The following is a 16,191-nucleotide window of genomic DNA, read 5'->3' as shown; positions in this document are numbered from 1 at the left end:
CACGGAAACACGATTCGATGAGCTTTAGCCTCGGACACAAGAGGCCAAACAAACCAAAGAATATTCTGTTGTTGTTGGATATATAGCTGCAGTTGACCACCTGGAACCCCCTCAAGGGCCTCTGGCGGTCCCCAGACCACTGGTTGAAAACCACTGTCCAAAAGCATCATATACTGTACAGCCTGCTGTAGAATTTCCACAGAGAATGCTCGTCTAGCCACAGTGATTACTGTAATTAAGTATACTGCCATTAAAGCAACATCCTCTGCGTCATCATCTGCATCGTCTGCGTCATATCACTGGCGGCATATAGTTTGGTCACGTGAAAAGGAAAAGACATTTGTAGGCCTACTGTGAGAGTGGCTTTTGGTGAACTGGATGGTTTCAGCCAATTAACACCATTCAAATCTGACTAGCATCTTCACTTCAGTTAGGAGGATGAGACAGTCAAAAATGTATAGAGGGTATGCGTGTGACATCATCAACATACAATAACATAGCCAGAGGTTATGCGGGAACAGCTACTGAGTGGCCAATAAAAAACCCTACTTCCTGGCCTTGACAGCCCATGCATCCAAACCGAAAAGTCCCATCTGATTGCATTGAACGACGTTAAACAACGTTAAAGGGGTTTAAAAGTTTTTGTTATTTTGTTTTATGGTTTTCTGAGCTCAATTGCACCCAAAAAACCTGAACTTTTAACATTCAGTAGATTTTCTGTGATCTGTGGGGTTTTCTGGCTCAAACAAGTGCTCTGATTTTCCTGCTGTTTGTGATGTCACGGCAGGCAAATCCCATTATATGTCAATTATGTTCCAAACCCCAGAGAAACCCCCAGACCACAGAAAATACACTGAATGTTCAAAGTTCAGGTTGTTTGGGTGTAATTGAGGTCATGCAACCTAAAAGAAAAACGAAAAATAAAAATGAATGAACATTAATGTCATGAAACCTTTAAACTCACTTTGCCACTCGATTGGCCACACACAAACAATACCCTCTAGTGTCTAGTCTATATGACTGTTGTCTTATTGATTCTGGCGAGATGTTAATTTGTTAAAGCACATTAACAGCCTCCTGGCATCTGTGCTGAAGCGGTGACATTATTGCATCAAGGACAGCTGCCAATTAATTACAAATGCAGGCTGACTTTGTTCCCCTGGTAATTGCTCATTTGTTGCTCTCAGCACCTGGTCAAATGGCTGTCTACAAACTAGACATTTCGCCCATGCTGTGTCTGTTTCCTTTAAACTGTAGGTGGTTAATGGATTAATTTATCTTTACATGAATTTCTCCCCCCTCTCTCTCTCTCTCTCTCTCTCTCTCTCTACGTGGTTTTCATTATCTTTCTCAGCCACAGTCGAGTTGTGACCCACTATGTCGTCTCGATCAATCACAATAGTGTCGTCTAGGAGGAGCCTGGTCGTGGACTACAGTGGTAAGGATTTTACACTCCACGCAACGTGTAACACAAAGATGTGTTATGTTGTGTCCATCAATCCGTCCGCCCGTGGCAAAGACTAGCTTGGCCTTGTCTGTATAGGCTTAGATTTTCAGTTTTACACACCATGATTATAATGTTCTTATTTTGATTATTTGATCATAAGACCCAATTACTCAAAGTCAGGTTCTTCCGAGTATGACTCGACACAATGATATTTACTATCACACTATTATGTACATGATGTATGGCACGGGCTGCACATTAGGAGCCCACTATACTTCTCAAATGTTTTATTTTCAAGGACCCCCATAAGTCTGAGAGTATACAAACGGGCCCATTTGGTTCCATTTGTACACTCTCAGAGTTAGACCATGCAGAGTTAGACCATAATTATTAGACCTGTTATGGTTTTACTTCAGGGATATCGCTTTGTGTTTCTCATGGTAATATTATTGTCTGCTTAAATGTCAAAAATGGAATCTTGACATAAATGTCTGCCAGTTACATGCATGTTGTGTTGTGGTTTGTTGTCAGGGGTGGTGTTGTCGTCCTCCAAACCCAAGCTACTGATGGAGGAAGACAGGGAGTCGGGGCTCGGCTCCACCCTAGACCTAATTGGCAGCTGTGAGGGTGACAACGACAACCACCACATCTCCCAAAAAACTCCACCTGCGGATGCAGACATCTCCCTCAAAGAGACAGGTACAATCAAGGGAACATTTTACCGGGTGGGTAGAAACCTTGTACATAATAATTATGTATAATTAATCATTATTATCTCCATATTTCATTCATAAAATGAATGCCCTATTTAGTAATTTGTTATGACAGCTTTGTCGTGCAAAAGTGACAAATAATTCATGTACAAGCTCAATGGCATTGACCATAATATTACAGAGGTCTTAACAAAATGATTGATTAATAATTAATTTTGTAGTGCATTAACATTTCCCATCGACTTACATAGGACAATGCAAAAACTCACATGAAGTATTTTTCCCTCAGAAACCGTCTGAGCTACAATTACAACACTTGGAGGGAAGGTTCATAATAATTAATAAAAAATGAATGGAATGAATAATTAGATCCGTCGGCTTGGCTCCCCACAGCACAGTGAAAACATTATCTTCCTCCCTTTGCTTTGAGCAGACGACTCTGCCGAGACATCCACTGGCTTCAATCCACATCATCAAAGCATCAAGGACTCCTGCATCAATATCTCCAAGGCCCCTCTGCTCCTCCTCCTCCTCTTCCTCTTCGTCTGTTCCTTGGATACGCTGAGCTCTGCCTTCCAGTTGGCAGGAGGTAAGACAAGTGGACCCTTTAGTCCACGAATGAGTCACTGACTAACTGGGCCGTGAGTGTTATTGCAAGTGGTACCCCCAATATTCTATTGATAATATCACATCTCTCTTTAAAACGGGGCATCACCTCCACCTCTGAACAGCGCTCAGCGGGTTAATGGAGACCCAATCGGTCTCCGTTTCCATGTTGCAGATTTTCCCCCTGGGGTTTAAGAGGTTAAAACCTTGACCTTTTCATTGTGATACAGATAATTAGGAACCTAAAGTATGTTTGTTCAGTTCAGCCGAAAGGCTGCAACCAGTGGACTCTGACCCAGAAAAGGTTAATGAGAACTCTGGGCTAATGAATGAAACACTGACTAACTATTAGAGTTGTCCTGATATGACCCAGGTGTGTACAGTATGGGATATTCGACTGGCGCGCACTGGGGACTAGTGTGGCGTGTGCGATATGAAATGTGAGCTTACCATAATCACAGTAATCCTTTTTTCACCCAGTATTAATTATCTAATGTAATCCTGGGCGCCAACCTGGGGGGCAGGACTGACCTCATGTGTCCTTCTATGCATGAGGAGTCCAAGCTGCTTCTTTTCACCTGACAGGGGGGAGTTGGCCCCGCCCGGACGTAGCGCGTGGAAGGAACACGTTATTCTGACCAGTTCCTTTCCCCCCCATCAGGCTGGCCATGAGTAGGTAGTTTAGAGACCAGTAAGGAACACGTTATTCTGACCAGTTCCTTTCCCCTCCATCAGGCCCACCTGGCTGGCCATGAGGAGGTAGTTTATAGACCAGGATTACGGCATGTTTTTTGTGAGGGTATATCTCTACCCTAGGGGACACGGGCAGAACATGCATGCAAACTACACACAGAAAGGCCCTTTCGCCAACCCCGCGCCTCAGGTATGGGCACTGATGATGCAGAGGAGAGAACGCGCCCACAGCAGGAATCAAACCCAGGACCTGCTGTGAGGCGACAGCACTACTGACTGTGCCACCGTGCCCCCCATAATCACAGTAATACTTATACATATTCCATCATATTCAAGGGCTTTTGGAGAGAAATTAAACGGTCTCTTTCAATAGAGCACGGCAGAGCACTGTGAAATTGGTCTACATCTATTCTATATCTCTAATCCTCTTAAATAAAAGTTGAGAAAACGATATTACCATTTTATCCCATTTAGACCTGAGGCTGATTTAAAAAAAAGGCTTCTAAATCCTGACAGTTTTCTGAAAAACCTATGTTTCTATGTCATTCGTGCTCAACCTTTTCTATGTCAACGACCCCCAGATTCATCTGAATTTGGCCGCAGACCCCCATCTGAAGATATGTAGTTTCAGGGACCCCCCCGAAGCAAAGTTATGACTTAAAACGTTCATTGTGAAAGAATATATCCAAAGATTTGTCATATTTTTGCTGTGCTGTCCAACCCAGTGGGTGGCCTGGTGGTGGGCATACTGGTCACTGTGTACTGTACCTCTGAGATTGATAACACCTCCTCCTGACCACTCTCTATAGGTAAAGTAGCGGGGGACATCCTCCAGGAGAACGCGGTGCTGTCCAACCCAGTGGGCGGTCTGGTGGTGGGCATACTGGTCACTGTGCTGGTCCAGAGCTCCTCCACCTCCTCCTCCATCATCGTCAGCCTGGTGGCGTCTGGACGTGAGTGGGCAGAGAGAGACGCGCGCGTGCGAGATTTAGATTGAATATATGCCATCTGTTCGTCTCGGTTGGTCTATAGGGCTCTTTCTGGAGATGATTAATCAAATCAAGCTTTATTTTATTATTAAGCTTTTATTTAATTTTCTTACATTTTATAATCAACCTCCGTCATCGTGTGTGTGTGTGTGTGTGTGTGTGTGTGTGTGTGTGTGTGTGTAAAACAATAATCATCTCAAACTATATTTGGAGCAACGTCATCATCGACATCGATGGACTGCCATAAGCAAAGTGTGAGTGAATAATATCTGTTCATCTCACGGTTGCTCTATTATGGAGATGATGAATCATATCAAATATAGATTTACTTTATAGAGCAGATTTAAGTGCTGTATGTATGCAGTCTGCTGCTAATGGATGGAGGTCACCTTTAAACAGCTTGTTTATCCGTATAGTGAGACTGCTCTGAAACCCCATGAATGGAAAATGGATAGCATTTATATATAGTGCTTCTTCTACTAGTGTTTCCGAACACTCAAATGCACTGAATAATGTACCTTGATTCACACACGCCGCCCGCTACGGAGGAACACCATTACACATTAGTACGGTGTGTAACATGCACGTCAGTGGTGGTTATAAAACTTATAAAAGTATCAATGACCCAATTTAGAAATGCTCTGTTAGAAGTAAAAGTCCATACCTCTCATATTTACTTGATAAAAGTACAAAAGTATTGGTCAAAATGTACTTAAAGTACCAAAAGTAGTACTCAATATAGTATGCTAATTATGTATGCTTTGCAATAATAGTAATAATAATAATCAAAATCTACAAAGTAACTAGAAGTTTTCAAATAATTGTAGTGGAGTTAAAAGTACAATATTTGTATCCGAGATGTAGTGGAGTAGAGATAAAGTATTGGAAATACTCCAGTACTGTATGTAGTTTGTACATAAAGTTCATTCACACATTACACTGCTCTTCGGGAACAGTGGTACACACCCTTTAATTTGATGTTAACATGTCTTGTTTTTGCTTACTGTAAATCGCTCTGGATTAAGAGGGTCTGTAAATTGAAGTTAAAGGACCAGTTTCAATCTATCTTTATATAATAGGTCCTCACAAATACTCATAAGATGGTACCATTTCTGTCTACTTGGTCCGTGTCTCAGAGGAGGGCTGTGGACACTTCAGAAACCATGACTACAGTGACATCAGCGGTAGCCGGTAGGAAGGTTTGGTCATTTAAAACAAGATAATTTTTTATAAACTAATGCAAGAACGTTGGCTTCTATTTGAGGATGCTGTATGCAGGATGAAAAAGGTCGCAGTTGTGCTTTGAAAGGTTTCTGAATTGCCTTTCTTGCCCTTGCACTAATGAGACTTGTGCCATATTTTATTAAAGTAGGACCAGTTATACGAAGGTTGAAAATAGGTGATGTGCTCCATTTAGAGTGCGATATGAAGTGCAATATGAAGTGTGAGGATACCATAATGACAGTAATCCTCAATCATAGTCAAGGGCTTTTGGAGAGAAATGAGACAGTCGTTAATGCCACGGCAATTATGTTTATGCACTGTCAAATAGGTCTACATCTATTCTAAGGTAGCATATACCCGTATAGACAGATTATCCTGCTCATAACTTTGCAGACATATATTATATACTGTATACATAAATCATGATTGTAAAAAAAAAAAAAAGCATTTTGAGAACCCACAAAATGTCCATGTGCGTGCACGCTGTGCGGCCCCCCACACACAATCATTCTACAGTTGTGGCCCCCGGCCTAATCTACTACCTAGTATCTACTAGACCTCCTAAGCCACTGCATTGCATTCATCATACTAAAAGTGTGTGTGTGTGTGTGTGTGTGTGTGCACGTGCGCATATGACATGCATGGATGCCCTAAACATTAAACCTCCCTCTGGAGTTAATTGCCTTGCAAATTGAAATCAGCTCTCATCGCCTATCAAAGTTTGGATGCCAGATGAAAGGTGAAGGGTCATATCATATTTAATCATCAAACTTGCATATCACCCCGTGTAACTAACCCATGTGTGCACTGTGTGTGCGCATGCTCCCACATCCGTATGTCAAGGGGATACTCATATGGGCAACCTTCCTTCCTCACACACACACACACACACACACACACACACACACACACACACACCAATGTGGTGTCCTTTGCACTTATGTAAATGCATTCTAGTTGTAATGCCAGGTGAGAGATATACTCCATGAATTATGGGTGTGTGCCACATATGCATAATAGCATGTCTCTGTTTCATATAGTACTGGGGGTACGATCAGCCGTTCCTATCATCATGGGCTCCAACATTGGAACGTCGGTCACAAACACCATGGTGGCCATGATGCAAGCAGCCGAGAGGGATGACTTTAAACGGTGTGTTCGGGTGGTAAGACATACAATCAAACATGACATGCTGCTTTTCATTGCCTCTGTATGTGACTTGAAGCCTAAAGCCAGATTTATCCATCCCGATAGCAGAGCATGTCAGAATCACGTTAGTCACGTCGCAGGTTTTACAACTATGAATCATGCTGGTGAAATTTGTTTTTGTGCATGCAAGCTCCGTCTTTTGGGCTGTTTGCTAGGTATATGTACCGTATATACATATACGGTACATATAAGGTGCAATGCATTATAGGTCCACATACAGTAGTAGCCAAATAAAAATATACTTTATTTGTGTAGAAACATTACATGACATGAAATGCAGCTCAAAGTGCTCTGCAGAGCAATAAAGTAAAGTAAAGTAAAGCACGAAGCATAAATCAACATTAAAATAATGAGAGGCGGTGAATCACGCAAATCAGTGAGGACATGAATAACAACATGGAATTTAAAATCAACTAAAAGCAAGAGTGAAGAAATAGGTCTTGAGCTGTGCTTTAAACTTAAAGCTATCTAAAGCCTGTCTAATGGTGTAATACATTTTATCTTGAGCAAAAATGTCCACCATAAGCCAACATGCCAATCACCCCTGCAGAACTTGACATAAAACTCACAATTTAAAACATGGTTCATTACCTCATCTGTGGCCTGTTGTGTTACGTATTGATTGTACGCAGTGTAAATGCTCCAATCATTTCATATACACACACATACACAATACTGTGAAGCATAACATTGGAAATGATTAAATCCATTGTACAGTGCATTCGCTGGGGCCACGATCCATGACTGCTTCAACTGGCTGTCGGTGCTGGTTCTGCTGCCCCTGGAAGTGGCGACCGGCCTGATCTCCCGGCTGGCCCACCTCATGGTCACCTGCTTCAGCCTGCAGAGTGGGCCGGATGCTCCTGAGATGCTCAAGGTCATTACCGAACCCGTCACCAAGCTCATCATACAGGTAAGGAACCAGGCGGCGTTCATTTAAATTCTCTGAGAAATCATTTACAATGATGCCGAGATTACACAAACGACAATGATACAACAACACGAGAACAAAGAAAAACTATAAGTTAACAACAAATACCTAAAAACTGTTACATGTTGACAGCAATCAGTTAAAACAGTTACGTACATACAGGTAATGCACGCTTTAATTAAGTATGTTCCTAAAATGGCCAATATTGATGCTAGGGTGTTCAGTTTAAGTTCTTGCTGTAAAAGATGCCAAGAATTGGGTGCACCGATGCTGAAAGCAGCATTTCCCAGCTCAGAGTTGGCAAAATGGAGCCAGAAGGCCTAGCCAATCACTGGAGTGAGTTAAAATGTGACTAGGTTTCTGATGGATGAGCATGGATGAGAAATAATGGTGGTAGTTTTCCAACCAGGGCTTTATAAGTGAAAAGGTGACAATGATTATTGGCATACATTCTGAATCACTTTACTCATAAGCTCACAAGTTTTCAAATCTATAAAATGTATAACAAAAAAAATAGCAGGTCTACTAGCTCAAAATGTGACACACTGTGAGCTTGCTATTTTCAAATTACTGAAATATATAGGGTTGAAGTTTTGTAATTATAACCTAAATCAACAAAGTAACTGGTATTAAACTAAAGTTTTCAAATGATTATAGTGGAGTAAAAGTACAATATTTGCCTCTGAGATGTACAGTAGTGGAGTAGAAGTAAAAATACAGAAATGTGGAAATACTCCGGTAAAGTAAGTATACCTCAAAATGTTACAGTACTTTTGAGGTATAAACTTTTAGTTTACAGCACTGACAGTGCTGTAAACTAAAGTTTAGACATTATTTTGCTTCCAATTCCTCCCACAGTTGGACAAGGATGTGATCATGGGTCTCGCCATGGGAGATGAAAGCATGAGGAACAGGAGCCTGGTGAAACGCTGGTGTCAGGCTGACCTCGCCATGGTATTAGACATTTATTTACCAGTCACATCATGAACGCTGTTTAATATCTTCTGTACACATGGGTTTTCTTTTATTCAACCCTTTTCTTTGCCCATTATTAATTCAGCATTTGAGCCAGGGACCAGTGGGACCACCGTTTGATCAGATTTAGCCTCTCTCGGGCCCAAAAATAAAGAACATTTTGGTTCTCGAGTCGTTCTATAAGATTTTATCCAAAATTCTGTGCTGTATTGATGTGGTACCATAGGAGAGATAACAGGCAAACGTTAAAGTTATCACTATAGTTCCACACTCACTCCAGAGGGCCACGTTGCATATTACTGTCGTGGCAAAAATAGCCACGACAGTTGGCTATTTAGTTATAGCCATGTTAACTCCATGAACTAAATACAAATACAGTAGACATAAAAAAGACAATACTAGTAATTAGCTGAAATCAATAATATATCAGTATTCTGATATTAACCTGCGGGCCAGCCGCATTAAGTGATGGTGATGGCATGTGGCCCCCGGGCCACCAGTTGCCATGCATGCATGCTTTATAGCACTACCTCGTGTCTCTCTGTGCACGACCCATGGGTTCATCATGCCAAACCATCACTGCCTTTCCTCTCACCTTCCTATGCGTCTGTTTCTTCAGCCCACAGTGAACCTGAGCTCCAGTGGTCCAGTCAACTGTAGCAGCGGCGCTCCCTGTTGGCTGGTTGATGACATGACCTCGATTAAACAGAACTTGACTACAGAGATCAGCGTTCAGAGATGTGAGTTAATTTATACTACAACTCAGACAGTACCTCATTGTTTTGATATGAAACATATGCATGCCTATTATATTGTGCATTACATGAAATGCTTTTATACAGTACACTATGCTTTAGAAGTATTATCTTAAGTATTACCCAATTTGCAGTCGTTTGTATCAGCATGCAGAGCTGATCAATGATCAGACTGTCTAGTCTAGTCACGTGTAACCTCGCCTCACCAGGCTTTCCAGCACCTCGGAGGAAAGCCTGCATGGTCTCTGTTTCAAAAGTCTGTATGATCCTGTCGGGAGCAGATGATATCGTTACGTCATGGTGTGGTATTGTTTTGTAGTCGACAGGCAGGAACAACGGGGCAGCAACTTCCTTTTCCCTCAAACCGATTTTTCTCAATAAAAGCTCCCATAGCCTGTAGCTTTTAACGAGCCATATGGGCCATAACGAGCGTCACCCTCACCCATAGTGACGCCATCGGCCCAATGCTGCTCGAGCTGCAGCACCTACTATCGGCCACCATGTCCATTTTGCTTCAGGTCGGGTTGGGGTCTTGATTTCACCCTTCTGCTGGGACACTAAGCTAGCCTGGCTAATAAGCCAGACTCAAATCACACTGTCGTGTGGCAATTCTTTTTTGCCAATGGCTGATTCGGTCTGGCTTATTAGCCAGGCTAACACTAAGCCCCACGGCCAGTGGGACAGTAAGCCCCACGGCCAATGGGACAGTAAGCCGCACGCCTACGGCCAATGGGACAGTAAGCCCGCTCTCCTCTCTCCCACTGCACCATGACTAGAGACTCCAAACGAGACTACAGAAAGTCCCACTAAGGTACAATATGCAAGAGAAGGGAATGCAAGCTGTTGTTTATCTGCAATCTTTTTGCCAGTGTGAAATGGCGTGCGCCGAATGATTCATCCCCAGTGTTGTCTGCTGTGGTCAGGCAGGCACCTGTTTGCGTCGGCCCAGCTGTCAGACCTGGCTGTGGGGCTCATCCTTCTGGCATGTTCCCTGGTTGTCCTCTGCACCTGTCTGGCCATCCTGGTCAAGTTGCTCAACTCCCTTCTGAAAGGCCAAGTGGCAAAGGTCATCCAGAAGGTCATTAACACAGGTGGGCAGACCTTGATTATTATTTAAAAAATCACACCCGTGTGAACTGAGTGGTGCAACCCCCCCCACCTCTCTCTCTCTCTCTCTCTCTCTCTCATTAGCAGGCAACACAGCAGCACTATCCCTCTCTGTTTCTGGCACCCCCTACTGGTACAAATAAGTCATATACTCGTGCTCATGGCCACATATAGCCACATAGGTACGCACAGACATTGCTGGTTGTAGGAGTGGTTGCACCACTCAAAAAAATGGCTTGATTCAGTCATGCGAGATAGATCAAGGTACATATAGTTAGTTAGTTAGTTAGTTGCTGCGAGAGTGAGGTCTAGCCAACACCAACTCGGGATTCCTGGATCGCTGCCCTCCACAAATTCCAACATCAGTGCAGTGTTGTCAGCCAAACTGTCGCACCGCAGCATGTCACATATTGGGGTTAGGGTTGAGGTTGGGGTTAATCCCAGTGGTGTAAAGTAAAGTGTACATTTACTCAAGTACCGGTACCGTACTTGAGTAAGATTCTTTTGGGGGTATTTTTTACTGGAGTATTTGCAATTTTTATGTACTTTTTTACTTTTACTCCACTACATCTCAGAGGCAAATATTGTACTTTGACTCCACTACAATTATTTGAGAACTTTAGTTACTATAGTTTATGTTATTACAAAACATACAGTCAATACATCAGCCCTATATACATTGTTTTAATAGTTGATCGTGAGCTTGTAGATCTGCTATTTCCAAAAGATTTGTATAATTTCTTTAAATTTTATACACATGTGAAATGAGTGCATAATGTATAATGAGTATACACTTTTAGTACTTTATGTACATTTTGATACCAATACCTTTGTACCTTTTTTAATTATGGACTTTTACTTGTAACAGAGCAGTATCGATACTTTTATTTAAGCAAAAAAGATTGAGTACTTTTTCTACCACTGGTTAATCCTAACACGTAATCCTATAACGTCAACAGCTGACAGCAATGAAGAATGAGTAGCAAACCAAATAATGAAAAATGGTATTAATATCTCATCTCTCTCTCCGCCACAATAGATTTACCGTACCCATTTGGCTGGCTGGCGGGATATGTGGCCATGTTGATGGGTGCAGGGATGACATTCATTGTCCAGAGCAGCTCTGTTTTCACTTCAGCATTGACCCCACTGATAGGTGAGTGACCCCTGGCCCATGTGTAATAAAACATCACAGCACCCGTGTGAAGGGATTGGCGCTAATATATATATAAAGTCTATAACTCATGTTGATTAGGTGATGTAATGGTGATGTAAAACAAACGGTGCCAACACAAATATTAAATGTCATTAACAATAAACAGACAATATGATGAAATGTTGGACAATATGACGTAAAGTTTCCCTTCATTGTCAATGACTTATAGCATGTTATGTAGACGGCACTATAATTGCATTATATGTAGTCATAGCACGTACATATGTATAGCATAGTATAGTATATATGTATAGTTTATGTATATTCATTATATTCCACTGTTACCTTCTTAGCTTACGCATGTTTCATGATAAATGCTTTTTATGTGATGTATTCCCATTAAGAGCGTCTGCTAAATCCCTAAATTGTAAATTGTAACTAAAAACAAACATTAAACCTGTATATAGGACTCAAACATATATTATGTGACTATGTCCTTGAAATAAAACTCATAACTCAATCACTCAATTATATTAAAAAATACATACAAATAATAATAATTATATCATGACAAAATCCAACTCCCTATACTACAGTATATGTTGTCTTGCAAAATATGATAGCACAATGATAACACATTTGTCCACCAAATAGAAAATACTGATCTGTTCTGTATCGTGCTGAGGTTTCTCACAGCAGGGACATGGTGCTCCTGCTGTGGACAGACCTTAGCTGAGATTCGTTCCAGGATAAACAAAAACAATGTTTTTCATACCTGCCTCACTGCCTGCAGGCTAGACTTTACAGTAATCCAAGGCATGATTCTTCAGGCGGCGTGATAAGCTTGTTTACTGCTGTCCTTTTGGGGCGTTTATATTGCTTTGCAATTCATGTAACCCACAGGGTGGTTATAGTTATATTAGATGAAGCATCTCAGCAATGGAAACGCAATCAGAAAGCTCTTATAGCAGTGAAACGATGTGGGGCTCATCATTCCAATGATGTATCAATATCATTTTTGAAAGAGGCTTATACAGTGTACTACCAGCAGCACCAAAACATCTCTCTCTCTCTCTCTCTCTCTCTCTCTCTCTCTCTCTCTCTCTCTCTCTCTCTCTCTCTCTCTCTCTCTCTCTCTCTCTCTCTCTCTCTCTCTCTCTCTCTCTCTCTCTCTCTCTCTCTCTCTCTCTCTCTCTCCCTCCCACTCCTTAAGTGTCCTTGAGTCGGAGAAAGGTCCTCTCAAATCAAATGTAGTATTATTATTATTTACCTCAGTCTATTGTCTGTCCCAGAGTTATGTCTAAGGGCCGATTCATACTCCTATTTTAGAGCCGAATAAAAGTCGGTTCGGCGCTGTAGAGCCTACAATGTGACGTCATTTGAGGTTCGCCCTAAAGTCGTATCTTCGGTGCTACTGAAAATGTCTGACAAGGCCGAAGTCATTTCGGCACTACAGCGCAGAAACAGTGGTAAAATAGGAGTATGAATCGGCCCTAACTCTGTACGTTCTTTTTCAAGTTTTTCTTTGACTTTACACATCCATTTTATTGAAAACCAAATACAAGAAATCGTGCTCAACTTCAAATCCCATAACATAATGCACGGAGCAGAGAGTCATGGGAAAAACGTACTGTAGGCATTGATTCCATCTTCAGGTGCGAATAGTGAGGATTTATTTCTTTGAGCATGTTTTTACCTCCCTGCCCTTGGAAAAGAAAGCTATTAGGGGGGATGAACCATAGCTTATTCCAGAGGAGAGTGAGGATTAGAAATAAACTTTCCCCCTTGCCAATGCCCTCCCCCCCCCTCCCCTCCCCATCCTCCAAAGTAAACTGAACTGAAATTGGATTGAACTGCACTTGACATTATTTCACTTTTTAGAATGCAACACTTTATTATACTGTGCTGTAACTGTTCCCACTGAGCATTTTTCAGGCTTTTAGACGTCTAAAATATGTCTAAATGGCCATCTAAAAATGGGTTATAAATTGTTTAAAAATGAAAGTTTTTTTTTCGCGGTCTAAGGTTAGATTAGACAAACGTTGTTTCATAGTCTCCAATGCACAGCTACATATATGTGTGCCTGTCTGTCCGTCCGTATGTCCGTTTGAGTACGAAATGTCTCTCTGAGTAGGACCTATTGACCCTGCAGCTGCCTGCAGGCCCCAGCCATGCTTTTGGGCAACATTTTTATATTTATATTTTTTACATTTATATTACATTTTTTTCTGTTCTTTTTTTCACCTAAATATCATCATTGATGTTCATTGTCTTACAATGCCATTGGTCAATGGTCATGAAATTTGCATGTAGATATCCCCCACAGAGGCAGAAATTCATACATCTCTGGACTAGCAGCACACTAAATGAAAGCCTGGGTATCGGGGCTAGCAGCACACTGACTCTGTTTGCCCAGAATGGAACAGAACCTTATCAGCGGTAACACCTGTGAAGGAAGTAGGAAAGTGGCCCAAGTTCTTTGAGCATTTAGCCTTTTATGAAAGGGCCCCAAGTTCTTTCCAAAATGGCGTGTGTGCATATAGAGCCCATTTGGTGATTACAACAACCATGTTATTGGTGCTCTACCTTCAGGCATGGGCGTGATCAGCCTGGAGAGGGCGTACCCCCTGACACTGGGCTCCAACATTGGAACCACTGCTACCGCCCTTCTAGCAGCCCTGGCCAGTCCTGGAGACAAGCTGGCTGCTGCCATTCAGGTACAGAACCACTGCTACCGCCCTTCTAGCAGGCCTGGCCAGCCCTGGAGACAAGCTGGCTGCTGCCATTCAGGTAACCTCGCTTCACCAGGCTTTCCACCTTGGAGGAAAGCCTGTGTCTGTGTTAACTGAATCGCTGTGTGATCCGGTCGGGAGCGGATGATATCATACGTGATGTTGTAGTCACTGGTTTGTAAATAGTCATCAGATTGGAACCACAACCGGAATAAGAGCTACCCAAAATAATTCCCAGCGATCATCATTTTAGGGCCTACCCAAAAGGCGCTAGGCGCTAAATGGTCTCTGGAAAGTGCACTCGCCTTTATATTTATTTTGTATTCAGCAAAAAATCTGCAAAACTACGCCGCACCAAGGATTTTATTGTGTAGGCAACTATAGGCGCCTTCTATCTTGACCCTTGTACTTCTTTTAGATTGCCTTGTGTCACTTCCTCTTCAATGTCTTTGGCATCTTGCTGTGGTACCCCGTGCCCGCCACTCGCCTGCCCATCAGGATGGCTGGAGTCCTGGGCGAGCGCACCGCCAAGTACCGCTGGTTCGCCGTGCTCTACCTGCTCCTCTGCTTCCTGCTGTTCCCAGCACTGGTGCTGGGCCTCTCGCTGGCCGGCTGGCGGGTCATGGTGGGCGTGGCCGCTCCCTTCCTGGGCGTGACCGTGTTCATCACCGTGGTGAACCTGATGCAGTCCCACAGCCCCCGCACGCTGCCCAGCCCGCTGCGGAGCTGGGACTTCCTGCCCCCGTGGATGCGCTCCCTCAAACCCCTCGACCGCCTGATCGCCAGGGCGACCGTCTGCCGCGGTCCCGGACGCGCAGAGGGCAGACGAGGGCAGGGCGAGGCAGCCGCCTCCACACTGCCGACAACCCCTACAGACCCTAACCCTCCACCTTCCTCTGCCCAGAGGAGGGTGGAGTCAGCTGCATACGACAACCCCATCCTGGCCTATGTGGATGAGACCACGGGAGGCGCACGCGTGTTTAAACTGAGGGGGTTGGAGCGGTGCAACAGCACTCCCCTCTAACAGAGCATGGAGATTCTAGGTCGCACGTTATAGCCCAATACTAGAGTCACGTTTCAACCATGTCTGATGTCTTTGCAGCTGGTAACTTCACACACCAGGGGCGTTATGAAGACCTCGAATGAATATGTAGCATAAAATTTATTCTATACAGTTGATGTCTCTATCCTTATGCTTTATGGAAAAGCGCAGAAAAATCAACCTTGTTCCAATTAAAAATCACGTCGCTTTATCGCCATGAATATTCATGTTCCGTGGCGAAGATTCGTGGGAATCAAAATGGTGTTTGTTTGTTGCGAGCCTTCCTTTCTTCAACTGAATATACTCAAAAAATATATTTTCAGGTGAAATAATCGCACAAATTATGGCCCGGAGTGTAAGTGTAAGGACTGTATTGTAAGACTAATAATTACTAAACGTTCCAATGTGCTAGAGGTAGATAATTGAAAGGTAATGATGCTTTGACCAGAGTCCCCATACTTTGTGGGCTTAGGCTGCTGTATTAATGTTTAAATACCACAATTAACTGGGCAAATAGGCCTATTACTGCATGTTTACTGATTATTATTTTGATAGTAGTGATGTGAAACTATTTTACAATTGCACTGCTGAATGCACAAAAATGTGATGAAA

At 42.8% G+C, this 16,191-nt stretch overlaps 1 protein-coding gene across 1 annotated transcript; it reads left to right on the top strand.

The window, feature by feature from the left end:
* Positions 1 to 1,377: 1,377 nt before the first annotated feature.
* Positions 1,378 to 15,561, top strand: slc34a1b (solute carrier family 34 member 1b; the record flags this gene model as incomplete). Its single annotated transcript, XM_080773467.1, has 12 exons — positions 1,378 to 1,438; positions 1,979 to 2,146; positions 2,594 to 2,749; positions 4,269 to 4,412; positions 6,713 to 6,824; positions 7,599 to 7,794; positions 8,671 to 8,766; positions 9,407 to 9,527; positions 10,466 to 10,633; positions 11,689 to 11,805; positions 14,398 to 14,522; positions 14,956 to 15,561. The coding sequence occupies 12 exons, from the start codon at positions 1,378 to 1,380 to the stop codon at positions 15,559 to 15,561; spliced, it is 2,070 nt and encodes a 689-aa protein (XP_080629593.1).
* Positions 15,562 to 16,191: the final 630 nt, after the last annotated feature.

The sequence above is a fragment of the Protomyctophum bolini genome (assembly GCF_963924005.1).
Source record: "Protomyctophum bolini genome assembly, chromosome: 10".
Lineage (NCBI taxonomy): Eukaryota > Metazoa > Chordata > Actinopteri > Myctophiformes > Myctophidae > Protomyctophum > Protomyctophum bolini.
The sequence above is the reverse complement of the archived record's forward strand: the minus strand, read 5'-3'. Positions and strand labels throughout refer to the sequence as shown.